The sequence below is a fragment of the Zonotrichia leucophrys genome, chromosome 8 (assembly GCF_028769735.1).
Source record: "Zonotrichia leucophrys gambelii isolate GWCS_2022_RI chromosome 8, RI_Zleu_2.0, whole genome shotgun sequence".
NCBI lineage: Eukaryota > Metazoa > Chordata > Aves > Passeriformes > Passerellidae > Zonotrichia > Zonotrichia leucophrys.
In genome coordinates this window covers 4,574,523-4,600,368 of record NC_088178.1, presented here as the reverse complement: position 1 = coordinate 4,600,368, position 25,846 = coordinate 4,574,523, and the positions used below count along the sequence as shown (strand labels likewise).

Here is a 25,846-nt window from a genome sequence, read left to right as displayed (position 1 = left end):
GATGCTTGAAGCCTTCCAAAATTCTATGGTGATACTTTGTGTATTATGGCTGTCTCAACTGCAATGTGTGCTGTGACAGACAACAGCTTGGCCAGGCACAGTGAGATTGAGATGATGAGTACAGGTAACCCTTCCTCCCCATCCCAAACGCATCTCCATCCCTCAGCTCCTCCCTGCACAGGCCTTGCATGAAGGGTCTTCCATAGCACTAACTACCTTCAGATAGAAAAATGTTCATTTATTCTAGACAGTCAAGTCCATCAGGCTTCACGCTTTGCTTTTGGCATACTAAGGGTCATGACCAAGGTGGGATATCCCCTCTCTCACAAACTTCCTTTTTTGTCTCACAAATACGAGCAAGAAAGAGAAGTTGCCACCAAGAAAACTCCCCTGTTTTGTCTCTACTAAGTCAAATTTAGAAAATATTGAAGCGGTTTGGAGGAAGAACTTCTTTCAAGCTTTCTCATCCTGTCTGGCTACGTGTCGAATGTCAAAACTTTAAACAAAGAGGTTTAGGTAAAGTCTTCATGTGAAATAAGAGAAGAATTTCAAAATCTTCTGAAGCTCATATTCATCCTAGAGATTTTTGCCAATTAGTGTTGGGGTTTTTTTGTTTTTCTTTTCTTTTTTGTGTGTTTGTTTGTTTTTTGGTTTTGTGTTTTGTTGTTGTTATTGTTTCCCACTGGGAGTATATTCTGCTGGAATGAGCCTTCCAATCTCCTTTTTGGTGTTGTTTCCATCATGTTGGGAACAGATTGCTGTTTAAATCAGGCAAATGGTTTTCACTGAAGATTTTGGGGTTGTTTCCCTTTGCTCCCAAGCATTCATACCACAGCTTTGCTTTCTCTGGCTGCACACTGCAGAGCCAAGAGCCTCTGTAGCTCATGAGAACAGCTAAATTTATTAGCAAAATGTCTCATGCTGGGCTGAGGCCAAATCCCAGCACCCTGCCTTCCTGTGGTTAATGGACCGACTGTGCTGACCTGACTTCATGGCCATGTTATTGCTTATTTATTTTAACAGCATAGCTGGGCTGGGGGGCACTTTGGAGTCTCTGGTCCCACTTTCTGCCCAATGCAACCCCCCCTGGGATTGGATGAGGTTGCTCAGGCTTTTTCCAACCTGGTCTTGAACACCTACAAGGATGGAGATGGGATCACCAGCCAAAGCTGGGCTGCCCCAAAACTTCCTCACACTGTTTTTATTACATTGCATGTGCTGGGTCTGTCAGCTGCTTTGTTCCTCCAGGATTGAGTGTGAGTCCCTTCTAAACCCCCCATCCTCCTCCCATGGGATAACCAAAGATCAGGGATAGGGGATGCGTGTCCCTTCTTGGCATAAAGCTGGGGCTGAAATTTTGCTGGGCTTGGATGCACGAGGCCCCTGGTCCCACCCCGCTCCTGGACAGGCACACAGATCACTCCTTCAGTATCTTTTATTAATGTATAGAAAATGCATTAAAAAAAGGAACTATACATAGCCTAAGAGCAGTCAGGACTAAAAATACTAGTTAACAATGGTTAACAAGCGTTGATCCCATTCTCCAAGCTACATTTTCATTACAGGGTGGGGAAGGTTGTTTAATATATTATTATTTATTTATATTATAGATTTTATTTATGCATTTATTTATTTTTCTTTTCCCCCTCATTTGGTTCCAGTGGTTTGAGTTTATCAGAATCTATTTGAGGCATTTCGTTGCCTCTGCTCTCCCTTCTTGTTTATGTTTTTAAACTTTTTAAAACATATTAAGAACATTTCCAGGATAACACCTGTACACAGGGGGCTGCTTGTTTGTTTGTTTAGGTTTTTGTGTCACCATCCTTCTGAGAAGCCACTGACATCTGAAGAACTGCAGGCTGGGTATTGAGGCAGGTCTAGGCATCAGGATCTCCCAAGGGAAGGGCCTTTCCCTCCCACTTACCCCAAATTTCCCCTCTGGAAGGGGCAAGGAGCTGCCACCACCATCCCCTGATGGGTGGCATCCTTTTAGGAAAGGGGAAGGTGACCCTGGAGGTGCTGGTGGTCCCCAGTGGGCTCTGTTGTGTTTTATGGCCATCCCAGGGTGCTTGGCTGGCAGAAACAGGGATGGGCTTGTTGTTTGGCCCCAGAACAGAACCCTTTGTTAGTGGGTGTGATCATGAATTAAAGGGTTTTTGGGGGGTGAGAGTTCATTGCTGGCAGTGTTTGGTAAAGTCAAAACTTGTGGGCATGTCTGGGAGGACCAGGATAGGGGGTGTATGGTCACCCCCAGATGTGATGGTGGGGACACACAGGAGGGCAGCTCTGAGCTGGGATGAAGGTCAGGAGCTGGCATGGAGGTGAGGCACCAGGAGGGTCCTTTGGCTCCTGCTGTACTTTGTCATGTTGCCCTGAGCCTGTTGTGGGCATGGGGACACCACTGGCTGGGTCCTCACCAGTGCATCACTGGGAGTGAAGGTGGCATGAGCTGTGCCTTCCACACCCAGGCACTTCACCTGGGATAAGCATCCCTCTGGGAAGGAGGCAAGAGTGCATTTAGGCTGATACTCTGCTTTGAGATGCCCACGTGGCCTGGTTTAGGGCAAATTAGGGAGAGTAAAGTAATGCAAAGATAAGGAGTAGAAACAGACTTCTCCCCAACCTTTGTGTGGATGCTTTCCCTGGTACCTTCCTACCAAAACCCAGCTACCCTTGGGGAGAGCCTGGCCTCTCTCCTTCTTGAAATTATTCATTTATAGATGCTATCACTTTACTAAAAGCAGATTTCCTTTCAGGACTCTTTTTCTCTTTGGTTATGTTTCAGTGCAGTGTGCAAGTGGAAGGTGGGCTTGGAGAATGGAAACAGAGGGAAATTAATATTGGGAACGAGATGAAAGTGCCTTTGTTTTTCCCTCTAGGATTTTGGGGTTAGAAATAAGAGGTGGCTTTGAAAGGCTGCAGGGTCGTGGGCTCACACGGTGTTCTGCTGTGTGAAGGGTTTGATGTGCTGCTTCCTGTCACACAAAATGACATCTCACAGTGGATAGTGTGGTTTGGGTAACAGCCTCATGCTCCTTTTTGGGCTCTGGAACAAGCCTGAGCCACACAAACCCAGGATGGCAGTGGAGCCACCAGAGCCCAGTGGAAATTCACATGCTGAAGCCAAGTCTCTCAAGGTGAGTACTGCACCAGATCCAGGCTTGGTTTCTGGGAATTTCAGGGCCAAACCTGGTCTAGCTGGAGAATGAATGAGCCCATCCAGTGATGGAGGGTGAGAAGAAGCTGCTTAATTATGGGGCCTTCTGAAGCATCAAAATTAAGCACAGATTTGCTGGCAGGAGCTTTGTCAAAAAAAAACAAAACAAAAAAAGTAAGGCAATATAGAAAAATAACTTTCTGGGAAATTGTATCTTGTTTGTGGTCAATGTGAACAGGAAACAATGGCACAAATGACTGGGTCATCATTGCTGGTTGTGTGCCTGGGCTTGGGTTGGGTTAGCACCAGGAGAAAACCATGATGTGTAGAAATCTTTCCTTTAAAAGACTGTAGCAACTGTCTTTCACCAATGCCATGGAAAGGCAACATCCTGGTATCACATGAGGGGTCAGGGACCAGCACTTATGTATAATAGCACTGGAAGATTGGATATTGTCCAATTTCATACCTGACTATGCAGTTGGGTCAACTGGGCTGACTCATCCTGGTTACAGGACTTGTACAAAGGATGACAGACATGAGGAGGGAGGGAGAGATGTATGTCAGTAAACCTGTTTAGAGAATAATCTGCCTTTTTGAAGATATTCTTTTGAACCTCCTGGAAAATCTTGGCAAACTGTTTTTTTTTAAACTTTGTTTGAGTCTTTTGAAAATAGAGGTTTCTTTCCTTTCTCTTGACTGTGAATGATAAGTGTATGTTTCCATGACATCTCTTCCTTTCTCCTGGGTAGGTAAGAAAACAGCACCATTCAATGCCAGTCTCTGCTGGTTATAACCACAGCTCCACTGCAGCTTTTGTTGGGATATTTCTTCCTACAAAATTCTTGATGGTTTGGAGAAAAATTTACTTTGCTGTTCTACTAAAAGCCTTCTTAGGCTTTAACCAGTTCCATCTGCTGCTTTTTGTTGGCTTTTGGGTCTTAAAGCAGGGTTGGGTTTTCAGGAGGCATGACATGCCACCATCTGTGACAGTAGCCATGTCCTGCAAGAGACCCCATCATCTGCAGCCTCTGACTCACCTGTTCCAAAACTGGTAGGTTTGTTGCCTGATTTGATGCCAAGGGGAAGTAAGAAGGGACACCTCATTTACATATGAGATGTTGCTGAGCACCCTTTCTCCAAGCCAGCTTGTAAGCTGAAGGAACGGGCCCTGTATCTGATCTTGACCTCAGTGTTAGCTGTGATTTCACGTGCCAGTATGTGCCATGGAGAAGGAGGTTATCTTTCCCATTTAATGCTCTTCTTCAGCTCTGCAGCCATCATGAATAACGTCAGAACATTAAGGAATGTGACTATAAAAGATACATTGGCCTGAATTATAAGCTACTGCAAAGATGCCTTTATGTTGCCATCTGCAAGATGTTTTTGAGACAAAGCAGCTTCAGTGTGATAAAACCAGACAGCAGTGCTTAGCATTTGTAATGTTCCTTTGGCTGCAAATCCAGTGATGAGCTGCATTGTCCTTGGATGCAGGGATGAGTCCCTTCTTGTAGACCAGGCCAGTGACAATGCCCAGCATTGAGTGGAGTCCTTGGAGAGGAGTCAAAAGCATGGTGGTTATTTGGGCTCTGTGGAGGTGGGGGACAATGACAACAGGGCACAGACAGAGATATCCAAAGGGTCCATCTTCCTTCAGTTAAGGAAGGGAAGAGCGAATTCATTAATTCTTCCAAGGGCCTTGAAGTGCTCCAAAATCTGAATAGAATCCCTTCCAGGAGGGGAAACAGTTGATTTCCTGTTAGAGAGCTGGCAATTCCAAGGCACTGAGATTTGTGTCCCTCTTGTGCTGGCATTGAAGAGGGATGGTGTAGGAGAAGGAAGGAAATGGGCATTCCTCAGCTTGCACTTCTCTTGCCTTAGCTGCATTGCCATAATTCCCTGTGTGGGTGGAGGGCCATGGACAGGAGCACCTGAGCTGTGACAGCTGCTGGCTTCAGGTTGGGCTGCAGTTGTGTGATATCTTTTTATTGCTGCTCCTCCTCTGAGACTCTTTTGTTTGGGACCAGTGACCTCAGTGAGAGAGAGCATGATGGAATGTAGAAATAACAGAGGGAATGGGTCCTAGATTTCAGGACCACAAGTAGGGATTGTTCTCCCAGGTCTTCTAATTTAAGTCCTTTCTTCTCCATCAAGTTCAGCATAACCCAGGTAGATGTCATGGACCTGGAGTGGGCTGAGTTCAGCTTGGAGGAGTGGATAATGAAGGTTGGGGCTGCTGGAGTAATTCTTATTCCCATACACCTCATGCACACGAGGATGACTTTGTGGTGGGACCAACACATGAGCTGTGGACTCTCTGCAGTTTGCCTACGTATGCAGATATTTGCCAAGCCCTCCTGTGAAAACTGGGGATGGAAGGAGCCTTTGCTCATCCTCACTTGGTCCCCAGGTGTCCAGAGCCTGCACACAGGGGAGAGATGGGCCTCTGCCTGCTGGAAGAGTTGGTGTCTACAGGATGGCACGAAGCTTGGGACCTCCTTGCCAGGAAGAGACAGGGAGGCAGGGAGAGGACAGGCATCCCTGGCCACAGCTGGGCTGGAAATGGCCACACCAAGGTACCTGTGGGGAGGGTTTCTGCCACAAGCCCTGTGACAAACATTTCTAACAGGGTTTGCTGGGGATTTCTATGTCTTTTAAAAAAATATCAAAAAATCTGTCTCTTTCTCTTTCTTCTCATGTTAAGGGCCAGAGTATTGGGATAGGGAGACTGGAAATTTGGTATTTCTCTGGGACAGATGCAAAGCAATGAGGTCTTTCCTTTCCCATGGCCTTTCCTTGTGCCAGGGTTCCCTCCAGCACTTGTGAGGGGCAGCTTGCTATCTCAGACGAGTAGTAATTTTTTTTTTCCCTTTTCATATTATAAAATACAAACAAATGACAGAAAAGGTCAGGTGGTGGGAGGCAGGAGGGGTTCAGCTGGCTCAGAGCTGTAGGGACCGTCTCTTCCTCCCAGAGATGTTACGGTGGTTGTAAGGTCGCATCTTCATTTCCACAAAGGGGATGGAGAACTCGTGGCCTTTCCAATGATACCAGTTAATGCCCTGGCAGGAGGGAGAGAAAGGCAGAGGGTAAGGAAAGACCCTAACAAGGAACTAGATTGGGAGGAAGGAAACAAGGTTGATTGGTGTAGAGAAGATAGAAAGGAAAAACTTGCTGTAGCAGGAGCAACCAGCTCCCTGCTTCTATGGCTTGATTGGTTTTTTCCCCACTGCTGGTCAAATTTCATGTAGGTAATTTTTTTAGTCTAACACACTACAGAAAATTACTATGGCACAAAGCCTAGTTGACTTGAAGGTGGCTCCCTTTGCTCCAGGTGGTGTGGGGTGGTGCCACCAGTTCTGACCATGTACAAATCACACCACCCCAGCCCTAACCTAGGCTTGCTGACATGTTCCCCTGGAAGAAATTCCAGAGTCTTTCAAGCCAGCTCTGCCCTTACCTGACCCTGGTGCACCAATCACCCCAGCCCTAACCTAGGCTTGCTGGCATGTTCCCCTGGAAGATATTCCAGAGGCTTTGAAGGCCTTACCTGACTGTGCCGGGACTCTCCGTACTTGCCGTTGAGGTTGGTGCGGTGGCAGTTCTTATACCACCAGGCCCCTTTGTAGGACATGGCACAGTTGGTCACAGCAACATCATTGTCCCTATCCTTGGTGGAGAAGGGGCGTCCCTGGTGATAGGTGAGGGAGTCTCCTGTGGAAAGAGGTGCTGTTTAAGGTGATGGACTCTGTTATCTGGTCACTTCACAAGGAAATTGGGATATTCTGGTTTTGTGGTAATCATTCCAATCAATGGCCCAAACAGCTGACAGTCTGGGGATAACTGGAATTAACTGGATAACTGAATGTTAACTGGAATTGTTCACAACTGGCTCATCTGAGGTCCTCTGCTGTCTGTTTAGGATCAGTGCAGACTGCAGCAAATCCTGGAGACTTCTTGACATTGTCAGATAAAGTGCTTGGGTATGTGTTTGGATCTGAATTTCAGTGTTTCAGAAATTATTTAAATCCCATATTTTGGCATCCCTGATTTCCCAAGGCTTGGCTCTGCTATATAACTTCAGGATGCTTTCAGCCTCCCTCTTTCCTGTTAACCAAAGGGAGCTTTTTCTCTCAAAGGAGACCAAACATTCATCTCTTGAACCAAGATGCTTGGCCACCTTTTCTTTCTTTGGATAAGGGGAAGAAGTTTTTTGGAAGTTATGTAACATCTTCTTCCACCAAACCCTCTAACTTCATCCTCACTGGATAATTAGACAGCTGCTTTTGTGTGAAAGAAAAGCCAGAGTAAAATATGGTCACTTGAGTGATGTACTTACAGGAGACATTCTAAATATGCTCCTTGGTAATCCCTCAGGACATATGAAGTGGATCCATGCTGGCTGTGTGCAATCCAGCCATGGAGAGACTTACTGCCATCCTTGGCAATAGGTTGGGTGCTTTGTGCCCTGGGATCTGAGGTTAGAGCAAGTGCTTTGTTGCACACCACCAAGATTCCTGTCACCTCTCTTCCAGTAGCAACTAAGTGGTATTGAATAGGGAAATTCCTGCATCTTGGATATGTTGTGGGGTTCCACCTAGTACATGGTGGAAGTTCCATCATGGGGACTTGCACTGGGCATGTCTATCCCAGATGAAGGGGCTAGAGTTATACCCCTTCTCCCTTTCTTGAGGAAGAGAACCCCTGTGCCCTCCCTCTAGCACCCAATCTCTTCTGCTGGGCAATTCTAACTCCTCTGAATCAACCAAGTAAGCAGGTGTGACAGTATCCTTGCAAAACTGGGCAGTGTTTGGCCTTTATGTGAGGAAATGACTCAGAGGATTTCAGATTTTTCCATAGCTGTGGAAAGGCAATAAATACAGCCTCCAGCATGACATCAATAGCCAGCTGTGGCTACTGCCAAGTGAGATGACACCTCTGATGGTTGACCTGGTTATTTGAACAGCAGTGTCTCTGATATTAAATATCTAATCCCCAATGGAAAATTCCGTGTCCTTAGTGGGATTTATCAGCCTGGTTTAAATGATGGACTGCAGGAAAGCAAAAAGGACTATGGATGTTTTTCTCACCACTCTAGACAAGTGAGATTTCATGTTGAGATTTCCTTTACAGTCTTGGACCAACCAGTCACAGGATTTCCCAAGACCCCTGCTAGCAAGGAGGCTGCAAGAATTTCCCAAGACCCTTTCTAGCAAGGGGTCTTGCTGTACCTGAAGTGCCATTGTAGTCCCCAATGCGCAGTTTGTAGAGGCTCCTGGAGTCACCAATGGAGAACTTGTCATAGTAGGCATATGCTGCCTCCTGGCCATCCCTCATGTCTATCCGCAGCTCGTAGCGCCCTTGGGACGTGATCTTGTGGATGTTGTCCAAGCCTGTGGAGACAGTGAAACACCCTATGAGACCTGGTGCCCACATCTGCTCCATGAACAAACAAGGAAAGCTCTAGGCAAATAAAACAGTAGTGAGAAATGAGAGCAAGGAGAGAAATCAAAGAGCAGCAGCACTTGTGGTGAGTTTGTGTGTCTCCTGGCACTGCTGGGGTCTGGATCTCTGTCCCCACTCGAGATTCACTTCCCTGTGAGCAGTGAGATCAAGGCCCAGATTTCTTCAGATTTCTTCATGCTGCTGAAGCTTGGAACATTCAGCTGTTGAGCTCTGGTGCTACTTTTGTTGTTAAGCTCCCATACGAGCCAGAGTGTGTTTATACTGCAGGTCCCTTTGGCTCATGTTCAGGTTTTGGAGGAGCACACTCAATTTCAGAGCTGTACTGTCTCCCACTCACTCCTTTCCTGCTTTCATTGGACTTTCTGGCCACCAGTGCAACCTGTGGTCATCCAATGATGGGTTTTGGTCCATGAAAACTGACAGCATACATGCCCCCCTTGTCTCCTAAAGAGAGCAAACTAGGACCTGCTAATCTTCACAGTGTGCCTCTTCATGAGTTCCTAAAGTGAAGGGCAGGGAATGAACAGAAGGAAAACTGTCTGAGGGAGAACGTAAAGGAATGTGGTGAAGGGCAAGGAGCCAACAGCTGACACAGTGCTTATGGAACTTAGGTTTGACACATCAATGAAAGGCAACCAGGGAAGGTCATACCCAGCCAAAACTCATCCTCCAGGTTTCCAAAGCCAACGCGGTAATCTGCCCATTTCCGGAAGAAATCGGTCAGCCCATTCTGCCGCCGCTGGAACACCTGATGTGGAGGGAGAGCAGGGGGAAAACAATGATGATGGAGATGAGAGACAGCTTTGCCAGGCTCTGGACACATAAGGCAAAAACAATAATTTTTCTTTCCATTCTGCCTTTCAGGGGAGAAAATTGCAATGCCCATCCAGTTAGTGTTAATTGCAGGCATGCAATTAATTCATGTGCAGGTGGAGAAACAGAGATATAAGATAATGTCCAAAGAAAATCAATGGTAGAATAGGAAGGAATTGGCCTTCAAGGTTTCTGCTTTAACTAGTACATGGTGCCTCTGGTTTTCTAGCATGTAATTCTGCTTTGAGCTGGCTATTTCTGTAATATCCAAGGGGATTTTCTGAAGCAGAGTGAGAGGGAAATTTACTGGCTAGAAATCAGCATTTGAGGAAGCCCATTTCTTTTTGGTTTTGACTATATATCTAGCAGGGTTTTGTGTAATGTGTGTAAGTAAGAATTTGACATGAATAAGATCAAAGCACCATGGCATTATTTACTTACACTGTCAGTTCATCTACGTCAAGACAAGCAGTGTTTGTGCAGCTCAAAAGCCAAACAGGCATTTGTTTCTAAAGTTCTCCTATGCAGACTCAATTGGGGTGACGCCTGACACCCTCCTTCTGCAGGCAGTGTGAATCATTCCCCGTGAAAGCTACCAGCCATTAATTTCATTTCTAGAACAATAAATCAGCTTCACTCACAGATTTTGCTCTCCAGAAGCACTGCAGACATGCCAAATAAATCAAAGGGCATTTCTCCAAGTGTAACTATTATTACCGGAGCGTGGGCCATTCCCTGCTGCGTGCGAAATGAAGCGTGTGATGCTGAGCCTGCTGTCATTCCTGTGCTTTGCTGGTAAGGGCTCAGTTACTTTGTGGTGGGGACAACATGCCACATGGATACTCACAATCCAGCCCCCTCCATCAGTGGTCATGTCACAGTACACGGGCACCCGCTGGCTGAGGTCCCCGTTGATGGAGATGGTGTAGACCCCGCTCAGCGTGTCTCCATTCATCAGGTGCTGGGCACAGTCCTGAGGGTTAGCAAACACACGTCCTCCTGCAAAATCAAAGTCAAAAGAAAAGGGTAAAACTCAACCAAAGAGACACCTTTTCCCCATGCTTCAGGCTCCACTAGTCACAATCCAGGAAAAGTTTGTCTTGGCTTCTGCACTCCAAGTAATTCCACAAGACGGCGAGACTTTATATCTGCCTTCAACCTCAGAGGACTTGCTGGAAAAAAAATGTCTGCATATATTAATTATTCTTCCATATGTCATATACTGGAAGGGTGCATGGTAATGTCACAATGAATGATGAGGGATGTCACTTCTTGGACCATCTTTCTGCGCTGTGTCTGAAACCCTGGGGTTTAAGCTGTCACCAGCATATTTAGACAGCTGTGAAAATACCAAAAACCTGTTCTCCTCTCAGGACTGCCAGCTCTAATCAAGTTTTATAACAGTACTCATTCCAGGGGGATTCTCCTGATTCTCCATGCCCTTGGAAATGATGGTGGACTTATGCTGAGCTAATTGTCACTTGCAAGCTGAGCAGGAATGAGGCTGTGTGAGATGCTAGAGGTAGGCAGCATGGGCTGTGTGACTGTGCTACAGGTGTTCTCTAATGAGGAGACATCTTATTTTGTGGTCAGAGTTTAGGAGAGTCCTAATTATGACAATTATTCTGGCAGTATCGGAATATCAAGTCTGGAAACATTTTTTTCTTATTTAAGAAAAAAGAGGGAAATAAAATACATCTTTTTGGTGTTGGTGTGGATGGTTGGATGACGGAATAAATAAGTGCAGGGCTGGCAATGTGGAGTGTTTTCAAGGATGTCTCTGTAACAAACTGAGAAGGTGTGAGGGACCTTCAGATCTTCTGTGCTGTGTGTCCATCACAGTTGTGCAGTGCCCCATAGGACCAAGGCACAATCTTTGTCCGTTGCTCCCCACTTGGGTCTATTCCCACCCACCTTGTGACCTGAAGACTTGAAAGCCATTGCTGTGTTCAAATGTTGAAGATCCTCTCTTTTTTCTCCCCATCTTCATGGTCTGTAGCACAGCCTGGTGAAACACTGTCTTTTATAGTATCCAACAATGAAAACTTTTTCAACAATAACCACTTTGGGCTCCCCTGTGGAGATTGTTTCTTAATTTATATTCATATCTTTAAGAGCCAAGGAGACCTTGAAAGACATTTCAAACCACTATAAATTATAAATACTGTATCTGTTTCTTCCTTCTGTCTCATCTGTATACAATTCCCTAAGAACCTTATGCAAACATGAAACAAAAGAGGCTGAACTATTAATATGTCAGGGGGAATAGAAGAACCCCGGGATGTGTATGTAAGCAGAAGGAAGCAAAACAATTTAAATTAAGCCTGAGTGGCTTTCTTTGCTTTTTTTTTTTTTTTTTTTTTTTTTTTTTTTTTTTTTTTTTTTGGTCATTAAAGACAAGTCCTTGTTCTCTGCAAAGTGCCTTGATGCATTGCCAGAGTAAACTGAGTTGCAGATCTGGAAGCTTTGATGAGAGATGCTGTCCATGGTTTGCATTGCCTTGGTGATAGCTCCTGGTTGCATCTTTCTCATCAATACTGGGGTAAGTGGGAGAAACTGACCTGTTGCTAATGCCCATCTTCATCTTCAAAGCACGTTAAATGTGTTGGATGCTGCATCAGGTGACAATGGGGACTGACGTTGCTGAAGTCTGACACTTCTGTTTGATGGAAAAGGGGCTCTCCTTGCCTGACATAAGTGGGTTTCTGCTGCTTTATCCTACCTGAGAAGTCACTCTCATGCAGCTTCATCCCTGACTCCCAAGCAGCCTCAAAGATTACATGTCTTTTTCTATCACCTGCCTGAATTGTACTGGATTTAGGCACATGTGTAAGAGCCAAGAACAACAGGAGAGCATGTTTTGTAGATGTATTAGAGAAGAAATTTCTTCTTTTGTTGATGTAAATAGTTTCTGTTATCTTTTAAAAGCAGGCAAAGAGACCTTTGCATGTAAGTGAGATGGGGAAGTGTATCCATAGCAGACTCAAAGCAAAATCTCCTAATTTGAGAACTAAACTGGCAGCACAGATGGGAGGAATTTTGGTGGACATCATCTGGAGACTTCTCAGTGCTGTTGATACCCAGGAAAAACATGACTGGATTCCTAGCCCTGAACAAGATGTATTCTGACAGTAAGTACCCTGGCCTAGCCATGATTTTAAAAAAAGATGAGGAACAATTTGTTTTGCATAGGTTCTATTATGAATGGTTGCAGAGGATGGGAGCAATGGTGACATTCTCTTGCAAGCTTCATTCTTAGAAGAATAAGTATTCTCTCTCTGAGGGTCGTGGTGACTGTGGATGCCCACCTTTTGATTTCAAAATGAAAACATTCCCATTACTTTAGTGCCTTGGTAGATTGTGAATGCTCCAGAACGAGAGTGGACAGGAATAATGCAATTAGATAAAGTGCTGGCTCTGCTGTTTGTGATTCCATTGGTGGTGGAGGAGATGCACCTACTTGATATTTCCAGGGACACTCCAACCCTGAAAACTTTCAAGGTCAAATTAAACAGGGCTCTGAGCAACGTGATCAAGTTAAAGATGACCTTGCTCACTGCAGGGGGATTGAAGCAGATGACCTTTAAAGATTCTTTCCAACCCAAAGCACTCGGATTCTTTGATATCATGTCCACAGCATGGCGACACTGGCTGGGTCCTCTCCCAGCAGCATTCCTGTTGATATGTGTTGTTCCTTTTAGTGGGTATTTTTTCCTCTGTTTATCCACTTGAGGGCAGATATGGGCAGGACAAAAGGGCATGGCAGATGGTTCCTGGTCTGGAGCTCAAACCCCCTTGCCCTGGGCTGAGTCTTGTGTTTGAATCATAGCTCCTTCAACCATTAATATTTTGTAGCAAAGCAGCACCATGGGCTGTACCTTACCATGGGTCCTCACCATGGCATTGTGAGTACCCTTCTTTAGATCATGAAGGATTGCTGCCTGAGGAGGGAAGGTGCCTAAGAGCAGTCCATTCCCACCAGTGTGACGTGGGCCAGCCTGCACGTGTCTGGGTGGATGCAGAGTGAGTGCTCACCTGTGGTGAAGGTGGTGGAGACGAGGCCGCTGCGCACGGCGTTCTGGGCAGCCTGCAGGTGCACCGTGTACTCCGTGGTCTCAGAAAGCCCCTCCAGGCGGATCCACGTGTCCTCTGCATCCACAATCAGCTCCTGTACATGGGTCCCAGAAGGAGGCAGACACCAAGAGCAACAGATGAGAAAAGCGCTGGGGAGCCTAAAGAGCAAGTGAGGAGGGAAGGGAAGCCACAAACTACTGCAGCCCTCGGAGCCTGGCTGAGGAGCAGTGCATGATTGCTTAAACCCCTGGGCTGAGTGAACATGAGATCAGCCAATATACCCAACATTTTAGAATGGTTTGGGTGGGGGAAAGCAACCTGGTTTGGAGATGGATTTAAATGTTTGCAGTCAGTGTCCTCTGTCAGTTGGGTCTGCTGGGACCTGTGTGCCTTCAGTAAAAGACATGACTGATTGCCCAAGCAGTGCAAGAAATTGAGCTGGCCAAACCTGGTTATCAGCCAGTTTTGACTCTGTTGATTCCTGTCATGTTAATTTTTGTGCTTGTTGGCCAGTGCCACACAGCATTATTGGACCCTTTGCAAAGCTATTATCCTCTGGCTGCTGTGAGCCAATCACACCAGCAAAGGAAATCAGACTGTTTGCCATGACATATTTCTGATTGTGTTTGTTGCATCTCCTCCAGACAGGCAGATGTGGACACACTCATTAAATAATCAAATGTATTGTATTGCAGAATTAATTAGCTCTCTGTGCCTATCTTCCTTTTTTGCAGGAAGGGTAAATGGCCTTTTTAGCATCTCTGCAGAATAATACTCTGCTGCCTCAGCTTGCTTGTGTTTCACAAGCTGTGAATTGCCCCTGTTCCTCCAATCTCTCCAGGTAACCCCTCTGTGCCCAGACCAGTAGATGTGCATCAACATTTTACCTTAGGCCATCTCTTCTTACTTTTTCCTATCACCCTGCTAAGCAGGAAGTAGTGTCTGCCCTTCTGGCCTCCCTGAGCCACTGAGAATCATTCTTTTGCTTTGTGTGCTTCTCCTGCTTATTTTAACATGGTCTTATTACTCCCTGAGTGAATGAGGCTCTTTGGTGTGAGGACTCACTCACCTTCCTGCTGCCATCGGTGGATCTGTAGGTCATGATGTAATTCTCAATCTCTCCCATGGGAGGAGCCCAGGACAGCAGGGCGCTCCGTCGCGTGACTTCACTGGCTGTCAGATTGGTTGGAGGATCCAAAACTGAAAGAGTGGATAGGAACACAGGGAAGTGAAATTTCTCACACACAACCACCTCAGCCCTGCTTCCCAACTCAGTACACTGGGATTCAACCTTGCAGCACTGAGCTACAGCCCAAAGTCATCCTCACCCTCAGTTTCAAGACCTCATCACCCATCCCCAAGCTTGAACAGAGCTCTGCAAACCCTCTCAAAGTCCTCCTCTACCTGTGTGCCACCTTAAGGGTAACAGCTGTGAAATTCATGTGCTGTGGAACCTGTCAAGCAAAATGGGTTGTTGTGTTCTTCTGGACTATGGCCTTGGGCAAAAAAAAAGACCTGGTCAGGGGTCTGCTCAGGAAACCACAGCCAGGGGAAATCACCAAAAGAAAGGGATGGATGGATGGATGGATGCTGAAAGAGTAAAAATAATGGTTGATCCTTGTTGATTAAAATTGTGTTCTTGTGTTGTGCACTGCACTGATCATTGGGATTGGTGTTTGTGTCCTTTTGGCACATGGCTACCCCTACACTCTTGCTATGTATCAAGAGCTTTGGCTCAGCCTTGCTGGCTGCTTTTCCTGGGGTGAGTGCCTGGCTAGGGATGAGGAGTGAGGGAAGGGATTGCACGTACGAGTGGTGAAGTTGGTGCTGATGGTCTGGCTAGTGAGAGGCCCACTGGTGGCATACATAGACACTGTGTAGGTGGTACTGGGCAGCAGGTTGGTCAGCTGGTACTCCTGGTTGTCTCCATCCACAAGAATTGTTTCTCCTGCAACTGTAAGAAAAAAGGGATGAGTTAGGGTATGTGACCGTGTTCACAGGGGTCCAAGGAATAGGGAAGAGATGAGGATCTGAGCCCATGTTTCAGAAGGCTTGATTTATTATTTTATTATATATATTATATTAAAACTATACTAAAAGAATAGAAGAAAGGATTTCATCAGAAGGCTAGCTAAGAATAGAAAAAGAAAGAATGATAACAAAGGCTTGTGTCTCGGACAGGGAGTCCGAGCCAGCTGACTGTGATTGGCCATTAATTAAAAACAAGCACATGAGACCAATCACAGATGCACCTGTTGCATTCCACAGCAGCAGATAACCTTTGTTTACATTTTGTTCCTGAGGCCTCTCAACTTCTCAGGAGGAAAAATCCTAAGGAAAGGATTTTTCATAAAAGATGTCTGTGACAAGGGTAGACATTCAAGGTGGTTCTCCAAAATGTGTCTCTGGATATGACCTCATGACAAAAAGCACTGCTATTGCTGAAACAGTGGTGCTGTTCAGTCTGAAGGGTGGTCTGATTTTTCCCACAATCCCTATAAAACCCAAGGCAAGGGCTCCTTCCCTTCTCCCTCTGTGAAGGGCTCCCACTGAGCGCAGGGCTTTGGGATGTGGAGAGGCATGGGTGAGCTGAAGCAGAGCCCTGGGGTACCTGCACGGCGGGTGAGGATAAGCACGTAGCTTTCCACCTCCGACAGCGGCGGGTTCCACTGCAGCAGCGCCTCTGTGGGAGTGATGTTGGTGGCTGTGACCCCTAGGGGGACATCCATGGCTGTGTGGGGGAGAGATGCAGAGAGTCAGAGGCATTGGGAGACTGGACTATGAGCTGGAAGGGCTTCCTGTGGCATATCACTCTATTTCCTGCCCTGCTGCCCAGACATATGTGCCTGCACAGGAGTTAGTGCTGCCCAAGCTGGAGGGCAGAGATGTTGTAGTTTGTGTTACTCTGCTACCTGGGCTGCTCTTCTACTCTTTTCTAGATGCCCAGTCTGGCTTGTTAGGGATTTTCTTTAGGCTTTGAGGAGTCTGGAGATAGCAGAAGGTTTTATTCTTGCAGCAGATGCTGCTTGTGACAGGGCTTCCCTAGGGATTATTTCTGGAAATCTGTACTCTGTTAAGGAAAGGTTGTCATGATTGCCCAGCAGCATGTTTCTGGCTTCCCTGTGCCTGGTACACAGGTTTATCACTTTTACCCATGACTACCCATGCATACTTGGGATAAACTTTGCTGAGACATACTTCAAAAGCCCACAGTGAGCCCTTGTGAGCCCTGCTTATCATCTCCAGCTTGCATCCTGCTGGTGTGAGGTCCAGCTTGCTCTCAGTCACCTGAGTATTACTGCAAGCAGGGCCTGCCAGCCCTGGGCAGGGCTGGAGCTGACATTGGCTGTTCCCTGCCCACCAAGAGCTCCTTCCCACCTGTGTATGCAGTGATGGAGGCCAGCTCACTCTCCTCCCGGCCTCGCATGCTCTTCAGCTCAATCTCATACTTTGTGGCAGGCTGCAGGTCCTGCAGGGTGTACTCAGTGGCATCCCTGGAGATGGCCATGCTGTCTGTCCTTCCTGCGGAGATGGAGCCAAGAGCTTTGACATCATGGCTGGCCCCATCCCTGGAGCTCAGGAGGGGCTTGGGAGGGGAGGGCAGTTCCACAGGACACTGGAGGTAACTGGGTTTTGTGTCTGCAGGTGCACTCCTGTGTGCCCAGCACTCTGCTGGCCTGACTTTTCCAGCATCATCCACAAAACTAGGCCAAGGGACATGAGGTAGGTGAGGCAGATGAGGGAGCTGGGATTTCAGGACTGAGCCCTGAATTTAAGCATCTCTGGGGAGGGCACAGTGCTGGGGGCCATTCTGTGTGCCCCTCTGTGCCAAGCTGGCTGCAGTGGTCCCTTCCCATCATTATCCCAGACACGCCATTCTCTGCTCTGGAGCCAGTCCCAGTTACTGGTGGCTTTGCCCAAGGCACAGAGGTGCTGCCTGGGTGACGATGGCCTAGGGGCCTGCTTGGGCCAGCAGATGGAGGGAGGGCTGGAGCTGTGAGCTCAGGGCATGAACAGGAGTGGTGTGGCCCCTTACCTTCAGCAGCACGGTAGGATATCCTGTAGTGGTCAAAGGCAGCGATGGGAGCACTCCAGTAGACAATCATGGACTCCTGGGTGACATTGCCCACCCTGAGGTCCCTTGGTGCATCAATCCCTGGTGAGATGGAGCACAGAGAAAAGCTGTGGGAGGCAGGCCCACTCCCCATGGCCCTGCCTGCCCTTCCCTGTGCATGCTGGATGCTGTCCCGTGGTACCTGTAGTGATGGAGCCCACGACAGGCTCAGAGCTGATGGTGCCATGCACGGCCACCAGGGACACCAGGTACTCTGTGGCTGGCTGCAAGCCTGTCAGGCTGGTGTGCCTGCGGGTGCCATCCAGTGTGACCTGCTGGGCCTCCTCCTCCTCCTCGTCCCGGCGGCTGTAGGTGAGGATGAGGCGGTCTGCTGGTGGGGAGGGGTCACTCCATGTGACATTCACACTGGAGGATGTCAGCTGGGAGAAGTGCAGCTGGGAGATGGGCCGAACACCTGGAAGATGGAGAGGAGAGATGCAACCCCAGATCCTTACCTGCAGATCCTTACCTCCATGTTATTCCCAGTGCTTGTATGGGAAATACTTAAAAGAGGTGGCAAAGCTGAAGATTTGGACTCTCCATTGATCTGAAACTGTGCTGAGATCAACCAGCAGATCCAGGAGAGGAAAAATGATGCTTTTCTCAGCTCCACCTGCAAACATCCTCCATCCCAGACCCATACAGTGTGTGATGGAACTGTCCCACTGCAGATGGTATATGTTGTCTGCACTTCCTGACTGCAGACTTTTCAGCCAGAAGTCCTTGTGAGGTCCCTTAAGGCTTCATTTCTTCTTATGGGCACACAGGCCACCCTGACCACAGAGGACAACAGAGGGCAGTTGGGCAGTCTGTTTCTCCAGTTCTGTCTTGTCAGTAAAGCAAGTGTGTTCAGTGCTGCTGCCCAAAGGGATTGTGCCAGCACATCAGTAGGGCCATCCTCCTTTTGGGGTCAACTGCTCCTGTGTGGACACACTGACCCCAGCTCTCATCCCCATCACCACCTTAAGGGTTTTGGTGCCAGGGACGCAGTGGGCTGGCAGAGGTGCCAACAAGGTCTGTGCCCTTGCCCCCATGGCAGCTTGTGTTTCCCTACCTGTGAAGGCATCCACAGTGGCCTCCAGGCTCTGCTGCCGCCCCCTCTCAGCGATGATAGAGATGGTGTACTCTGTGCCGGGCTCCAGCTCTGAGAGTGTGAGCTGTGACTCGTCCCTGGACACTGTCACTTCAGAGGCCATTCCCGAGGCAGGGGTGAAGGTGACACGGTAATGGTCGATGGGACCCGTGGCTTTGGTCCAAGCCAGTGAGATGGATGTCTCAGTGGAGGCTGTCACCAGCAGGTCCCGTGGGCTGTCGAGCTCTGTGGGAGAGGGGTGGTGCAGAGCTTTGTCCCCATGCACACACTGTCCCATGGGGGCATCTGAGCCATAGCAGCCAGCTGTGCTTGGAGCAGGCAGAGGGGCCAAACTCACCGGTCCTGGCATTCATGGTCGCTGGCACGCTCTGCTGGCTGTCCATCACGGCTGAAATCCCAATGCCATACTCTGTTCCCGGCACCAGATCTACCAGGGAGGGCAAAGAACACAACAGGGTTTGAGAGCAGCACCTGGCAGAGTGACCTCAGGGCCCTCCAGGGCATTCCTCGGGTCAGCAGTTCCTCTGCACATTGCAGAAGAGCTGAGTCTTTTCAAAAAGCCCTGTGGATGCCATTGGACAGGGAATTTGGATTATTTTAGCTCAGGAACAAGCCATTTTTAAAAGTTGTTGCTGAGGTCTGCTGCAATTGCTGGCGGTGAGACAGAAGCTCTTGTGTGTGTGAGCTGAGATGAGAAGGATAAAGCAGCTGTGTCTTTTTCCAAAGTGATGCAGCATCAAATATTGTCACAGGGCTGGTGTCTTGGAAAGAACTAAACTATGCAGAGTAAATGAAATGCACATTAATTGGGCAAGGTGCAGTCTTTCTGGGAGCTGAATCAAGCCTTGTTCTTTAGGGTGGACACATTCTGAGGTACCTCTCTCAAGGAACTTGGGAATTGAGCTCATCCAGCTCCTTTCCTCTTGCACTGTTTTATCTCCATGGAATATCTCTTGCCTCTGCCTGTCACTTCTGCTTGGCTGCTGGTGGCTTTATTCCCCTCTTCCCTGTGCTTCATGATCTTTCCCACAAAGCTAGAAAGAGCCATAAACTTTCCAGCTCAGCCTCACTGTGCCTTGCCCAGGGGCAGCATCCCCTGGAGCCACCCAAACCTTTCCCAAGAGGTCGGGAGAGAGGGACACTCTCCTCCCACGCCTTTCTCTTGCTACAGAGCAGTCTTAGTGATAGGGGGAAGATGGACCCCCTGGCCCTGCTCAATAAGTGTCAGAAGTATTTTGGAAAGAACAGCCTGGCAGAAGGTAGGAGAAGGAAAAAATGAGCATGAGGATATAAACCTTTTCTCTCCCAGCTCTTTTGAGATGAGCAAAATTATGGTTGTTTCTGTGCAAATGCTGATTTTTAATAGAGATTATGGGTCAAGGCCAGGCTTGCTGCACTTTTAAGTGTAAATCTTTGATAAACTCTGCTCAGTGCCATTCCACACTGCGTTTCCTGCAGGTAGATGAGATTGGCTGAAAGAATTGCTGGTCACTTTCATACAATGGATCCCATCAGGTCCTGGCTGACTGGAAAAAACCCCAATGGGTTTTGCACAAAGTCCAACAAGACTGGAGGACTTGACTACTCTGTACATAACAGAGCTATGGGAGAGGATCATGTGACTCATGTGCCATCCACAGTATGACTATCATAGTTTTTTGGGGTTTTTTTTGCTAGCAGAATGGCTTTTTCATTATTTTCTGCTATGACTAGGTTGGTTGTTTGTTTGATTTTTTAAATTGGTTTGTTTATGACACAGTACACTGGGGACTGGAAGCATTGCACTTGTGTGATGATGGAGCTACTATATTAAAAATCACTCTCTGCAATTGACTTAAGAATCTGCATCTCTGCAGCTTTCTTTAGTTGGGTTTCTTGCAGCCTTACCAGAGTCTGGAAGAGCCTTGGCAGCTTTTTTAATTTTATTGAGAAAAACAAGAGACTTTAGGCTCTTGCCATATATTGCAAGGCAAGCTCAAGTTAAGTAATGGATATCGTCTCAGTTTGTGTCACTGTTGTGCCTCTGCCCAGGGAGGGAGATTTGGGCCCTTTTAATACTGCTTCTTACCCAGAAAGCCAATAAATGTCCTAAAGGAAAGCTAGCAGGAGTCCAGCACTGAATCTCTGATCTCATCCTACTTCTCCCCATGCATCCTCATCAAGAACACAGAAGAAACCAGCCCTGATGTTCTTCTTTCTGCATTCCACATTTTTCAAGATAACTGCTCTAATTGCCTTGCTGCCCTCCAGCCCTTCTTGTGACTCTGCTGCTGTCCCTGTAACTTAACTTTTGGCTTTCCCTCTCACCTTTCTCCTATAACTTCATATGGCAGATTCCTGAGCCCTTGAAGGTCCTGGGAAGGCAGAGAGTCAACATGGAAGACCCTGGTGTCCTTCCATACTGAAGAACTTCAAGATGAATGAGAGAACATTTTTGCATATAATTCTTTTCTTTACACAAAATATGCCACAGGAGCAGCAAATCTATGAGGTAAGCAGTTCTAGTCAAAAAGCAAGGAAATCACATCTCACATGGTGCTTTGCTGCATAAGGTGTTTGGGGCTTTCCTGGCAGTGGGAGGTGGGTGGTGTTTGCAGCCCCTATGCTGGCCTGAATAATGTACCACTTAAAGGGCTTGCTCAAAACCAGCATCTCTAGATTTGGGTCTGCTTTGAGCCCAATTTGGAAAAAGGCAGAAAACTCAGGCAGCCTGGCTCCCCATCACTGCCCATGTGGCATCATCACCCATGGCTCTTTCCAAACAAGCAAAAAAGGGAAGGGTGAAATAATATTTTCCTGTAGATCAGGCTAAACAGGCTTCTTCCCATTTCTCCCTTTGCTCCTTGCCAGCTCTATTTGCCACTTGGACTGATGACACTGTTGAGTCAGGGACAGAAAGACGACTCCAGTGTTCAAGGGGATCAGAAGTCAAAAGGGTTTAATGAAAGTAGCTGGGTCTTTTTACAATGTGACTCATTAAGGTGATACTTGATTGGTCTCAAAGTAGAAACATCTCATATTATTGGTGACTATGAATAGCACACTCTGGAGAACTATATTTATAAACAATGGTTACAGAGAGATAATAATTGTTTGAATTCTTTCATCTAAGTTCACCACAGCTTTTACACAGCTTCCCATGATTTTCCTGGGAGAACCATGTCTCTCTCTGTTCAGAGGATATATAAGTACTACAGACAGATCCTTGCTGGAGGTGTACCCAGAAAATGAGCTCCATCCCAAGGAAAACCTCCTTTCCAGTAAACAGTAAACTCCAAAACAACCTCAAACATGTGCCAGCACAAGTGCAACAGAGTCCTGGTGCTTATTTGGGATCTCCTTTGCCCTACCTGGCTGAGAGGAGGGGGAGGAAGGGCACTGTGACCATGTTCACAGGGGTCCGAGGAAGAGGGAGGAGATGAGGATCTGAGCCCATGCTTCAGAAGGCTTGATTTATTATTTTATTATATATGTTATATTAAAACTATACTAAAAGAATAGAAGAAAGGATTTCATCAGAAGGCTAGCTAAGAATAGAAAAAGAAAGAATGATAACAAAGGCTTGTGTCTCAGACAGAGAGTCCGAGCCAGCTGGCTGTGACTGGCCATTAATTAGAAACAAGCACATGAGACCAATCACAGATGCACCTGTTGCATTCCACAGCAGCAGATAACCATTGTTTACATTTTGTTCCTGAGGCCTCACAGCTTCTCAGGAGGAAAACTCCTAAGGAAAAGATTTCTCAGACAACATCACGGCTCCAGGGCGCGAGGGCGCGTGCGTACCTGCGAGGGTGGCGCGGGTGGTGGGGCCGGCGTGGCGCGGCACCAGGAGCTCGTGGTAGTGCTCCCCGGCCAGGGTGCTGTACACCACCCTGTAGCTGTGTGCCTCGGCCTCGCTGTTGTCCCAGGTGAGCTCGAGGCTGGCGGGGCTCCGCGAGCCCACCCGCAGGTTCTTGGGGGCGTCAATCTCTGCGCGACACAAGGGACAGAGGCACGGTGTCACTCACAGCCCTGCCACAGCCAGGGGGGACAGCCAAGAGATCCTCCTGCCCTGAGCATGGCCTGGCAGGAAGGGCTGGAACATTTGCTCTCACCCCCTGCTCAGCACAGGCTGGGAGATGCCACCCAGGAGGGTGATACAAATGCTGGCAGCATCTTCGCTAAGTTGGCTTGGCAGGTAGTTCTGTGTTATTTCAAAAAGAAAACCATTCTCCCTCATATTAAGGTAAAGGAAACTGAGGCACTACGAGTAAAAGGGCTCTGCAGTAGCCATGCATTGGCCTGAACTGCTCTCAGAAGAAAACCTTGAGCATCTTTACAGGCTCATTCACTCCCAGACACTGCCCAAAGGATTTGTTTATTGGTGCTGCTCAGGCTGTGTACTGAATCTACTCTGGTTTGCACAATAAACCCCTCTGGTGAGCAGCAGCTGGGGCTGGGCACCAGTGGACAGTGGGTAATGGTGATGGGTCTGAGTTTGGGAGGGTGCTTTTATGTTGCCTTTTAGAAATAAAGTGAGGAAGGCCAAGGCAGCAAATCAGTTGGAGTAAGCATCTCATCTGAAATATTTATCTATAGAGATATGTACACACACAATTCACGTCCCACAGTTATTACAGCAGGAGCCTCATAGCCCGCAGTAATGTACACGACAATTTATATACCATAAACCAGCACGGAAATACACACTCTGACTCCTCCTTTATGGCACGGTAAATTAAATCCCTTAGCTATCTGCAGGCTTAACATTAATTAAAGTTTTACTGACCAGTTAGGGTGCTCAGAGAAGATATAAAATAAGATAACCACGTTTCTGGATGTGCTGGTTTCAGCTGCTTGACTGCTGATTCCTTGGTCAAGGCACCTGCCTTGGCTCTTGATGCTGAGTGGGAGTGAGTGTCCCCTTGAACTCAGACCTGTGCTGAGCATTTTGGTGATTTTGAGAATTGTGCGTTGACCTGTGGGTGCTCTTAAGGACATAAACTGCTGAGTTCTAGAGTTCTAAGCTGTGGGTCTGAACAGGCACTTGAGCTGGTGGGGATGTGTGTCCCAGGCAGCTTCAGCCTTGACGCTGCAGCAAGACATGGCTGAGATGGGGTTGGTTTGGGGTTTATCATCTAAATATGGGGGTTGAGTCCATCCATGCCTTGCCACTGGCATCTGGGATCACCTGGACTGCCCTGGGGACTGTATGAGAATCCCTGGGGGCACAGGGCATTCATCACAGCTCTCTCACTGACACCCATTACAGCTATAATGCAACTTGTGCCCTTCTCTTGAGCTGGTTGTTGACAATAATTCCTCTTTGAATTTTTATGGTGGTATTTCCCAGGATTTGGGAGAGTTGGATGGGGAAAGGTGGAAGCTTTGGGGACACCAAATAGGACCTTTTGCACTGGAGGTTTAGTGGCTAAACAGCCACTAGGAGTGGTGGGACAGAGGGCAGTTGTAGGGTGTGTATTTTAGGGTGAGCTGAATATTTTGCTCTGTGATGGGATGAAAGGGACCTGAATTCAGGTGTCACCATTTACACCTGTATCTTAACCACTGTGCTTCCATCCCAGTTCTTCATTCTAGCACATTAAACCCCAGCTCACTTATGCCAGCAGAAAAAGAAGCATCACCAACCCCCAGCTGCAAAAACCCCTCAGCTTTTCCTCCTTGCTGCAGGACAGCCCACCTGCAGCCGGCAGCAAGCCACCTACCCATGCTTGCCAAAGAGACTCAAAAATTCAGTTCACGCCCAAAAATTCAGCTCTCCCAGCCAGGGCAGCTCTCTGTACCTGTGGTGAACTGCGCGAAGGCGGGGCGGCTCTCGTTGGCGCCGCGCAGGGCGCTGACGGCCAGGTGGTAGCGGGCGCCGGGGCGCAGGGCCTGCAGGGAGTACTGGCTGAGGGGGGGCTGCAGGCGGAACGTGGTCCTGCCGCCCTCCCCGTCCGCCAGCCCGTACTTCAGCAGGATGGCGTCCACCTTGGCGCGAGGCGGGCTCCACTCCACGAAGGCCACCGTGTCCGAGACGTCCCGCACCAGGATCTGCGTCGGGCCGTCAATGACTGCGGGGGGGAAACGGGCAGCTGTTATTGTGGGAAAGTTGGGTGGGGAAAGGGGGGAGATTTGGGGATGCCAAGGTTCAGGGATGCTTCAGGCTGGCCTTCAAAGTGGCTGGAATTGGGATTTGGGGACAAGGGAGAGAGGTGGCATGGGCAAGAGGCATGACCCTGACCCCAAGATACTTTGGTCCTCATGGTTCCCAGTCCTTTGTCCCAATCTCCTGGCTCTTTCCTGAACCTTCTCTGCTTTCTACAGACACCAGAGCAAGACCCATCAGCTCTCTCATTGACACCGATTACAGCTATAATGCAACTCATGCCCTTCTCTTGAGCTGGTTGTTGACAATAATTCCTCTTTGGCTTTTTCAGGAGGTATTTCCCAGGATATAAAACTCCTATGTCTAACTGCAACGCACGTTCTTTGCGCTAAGATAGCTGCTTGTACTTTTGCATTGAAAAAAACATGCAATTTTCCTTTGTGCCCAGCTCTTCAAACTATCCAAACAACTTTTATTGATGTTCTTCTATGCAATTTACTCTTTTCTGATCCTTTCCATCATTGGCAAAATTTATCAGCAACAGTATTATGTCTTTTGAAAGGTGTTGACAATGTGTTAAATAACGTGGGGCCAAGGACAAGATCCAAGTGTTGAGAACTGAGGAATGTCTCTAGAAATGTTCCTGCTTTGGTGCCAGCTCCTGGTTTGTCCTTAAACTGAGGAATCAGCTCATAAATCTGTTGGTGTCTTGGCAGTGGGAAGAGAGGAGAAAAAGCAACTGCTCTGGTGAATCTTCATAACTAGCTGGGTGTGGGGCTATGGTTAGTGTCCAAGAAAACCTTTCAGATAAGTGTTTTTTAGAAAAATTAATACCAGAGATCTACTGGGAGACCTTTTTGAACATTTCTGCCTTTATTTTTTTTTTTTCAGAGATTTGGGCCCTTCCTTCTTCTACACCCCCCAACACTCAACCTTTGGATATCAGGCTCAAGCCTGGCTGATGGATGCTTTGAGTCCAGTAGGACTTAACGGATGGTTGGATGGATGGATGGATGGATGGATGGATGGATGGATGGA

At 47.7% G+C, this 25,846-nt stretch overlaps 1 protein-coding gene across 1 annotated transcript in view; it reads right to left on the bottom strand.

Annotated features, from left to right (window-relative positions):
* Positions 1-1,419: 1,419 nt before the first annotated feature.
* The window catches only part of TNR (tenascin R), an 80,672-nt gene continuing 56,245 nt past the window's right edge, over positions 1,420-25,846 (bottom strand). Inside the window, exons 7-22 of the mRNA XM_064720348.1 lie at positions 24,504-24,773; positions 22,504-22,689; positions 19,055-19,144; positions 18,679-18,942; positions 17,767-18,039; positions 17,547-17,666; positions 16,889-17,032; positions 16,122-16,241; positions 15,321-15,464; positions 14,580-14,710; positions 13,472-13,604; positions 10,284-10,435; positions 9,275-9,371; positions 8,389-8,550; positions 6,708-6,871; positions 1,420-6,219 (exon numbers count right to left, since the gene is read on the bottom strand). Coding sequence (XP_064576418.1) covers positions 6,100-6,219; positions 6,708-6,871; positions 8,389-8,550; positions 9,275-9,371; positions 10,284-10,435; positions 13,472-13,604; positions 14,580-14,710; positions 15,321-15,464; positions 16,122-16,241; positions 16,889-17,032; positions 17,547-17,666; positions 17,767-18,039; positions 18,679-18,942; positions 19,055-19,144; positions 22,504-22,689; positions 24,504-24,773 — 2,570 coding nt within the window. The 3' untranslated portion in view covers positions 1,420-6,099. The remainder of the gene's footprint in view (positions 6,220-6,707; positions 6,872-8,388; positions 8,551-9,274; positions 9,372-10,283; positions 10,436-13,471; positions 13,605-14,579; positions 14,711-15,320; positions 15,465-16,121; positions 16,242-16,888; positions 17,033-17,546; positions 17,667-17,766; positions 18,040-18,678; positions 18,943-19,054; positions 19,145-22,503; positions 22,690-24,503; positions 24,774-25,846) is intronic.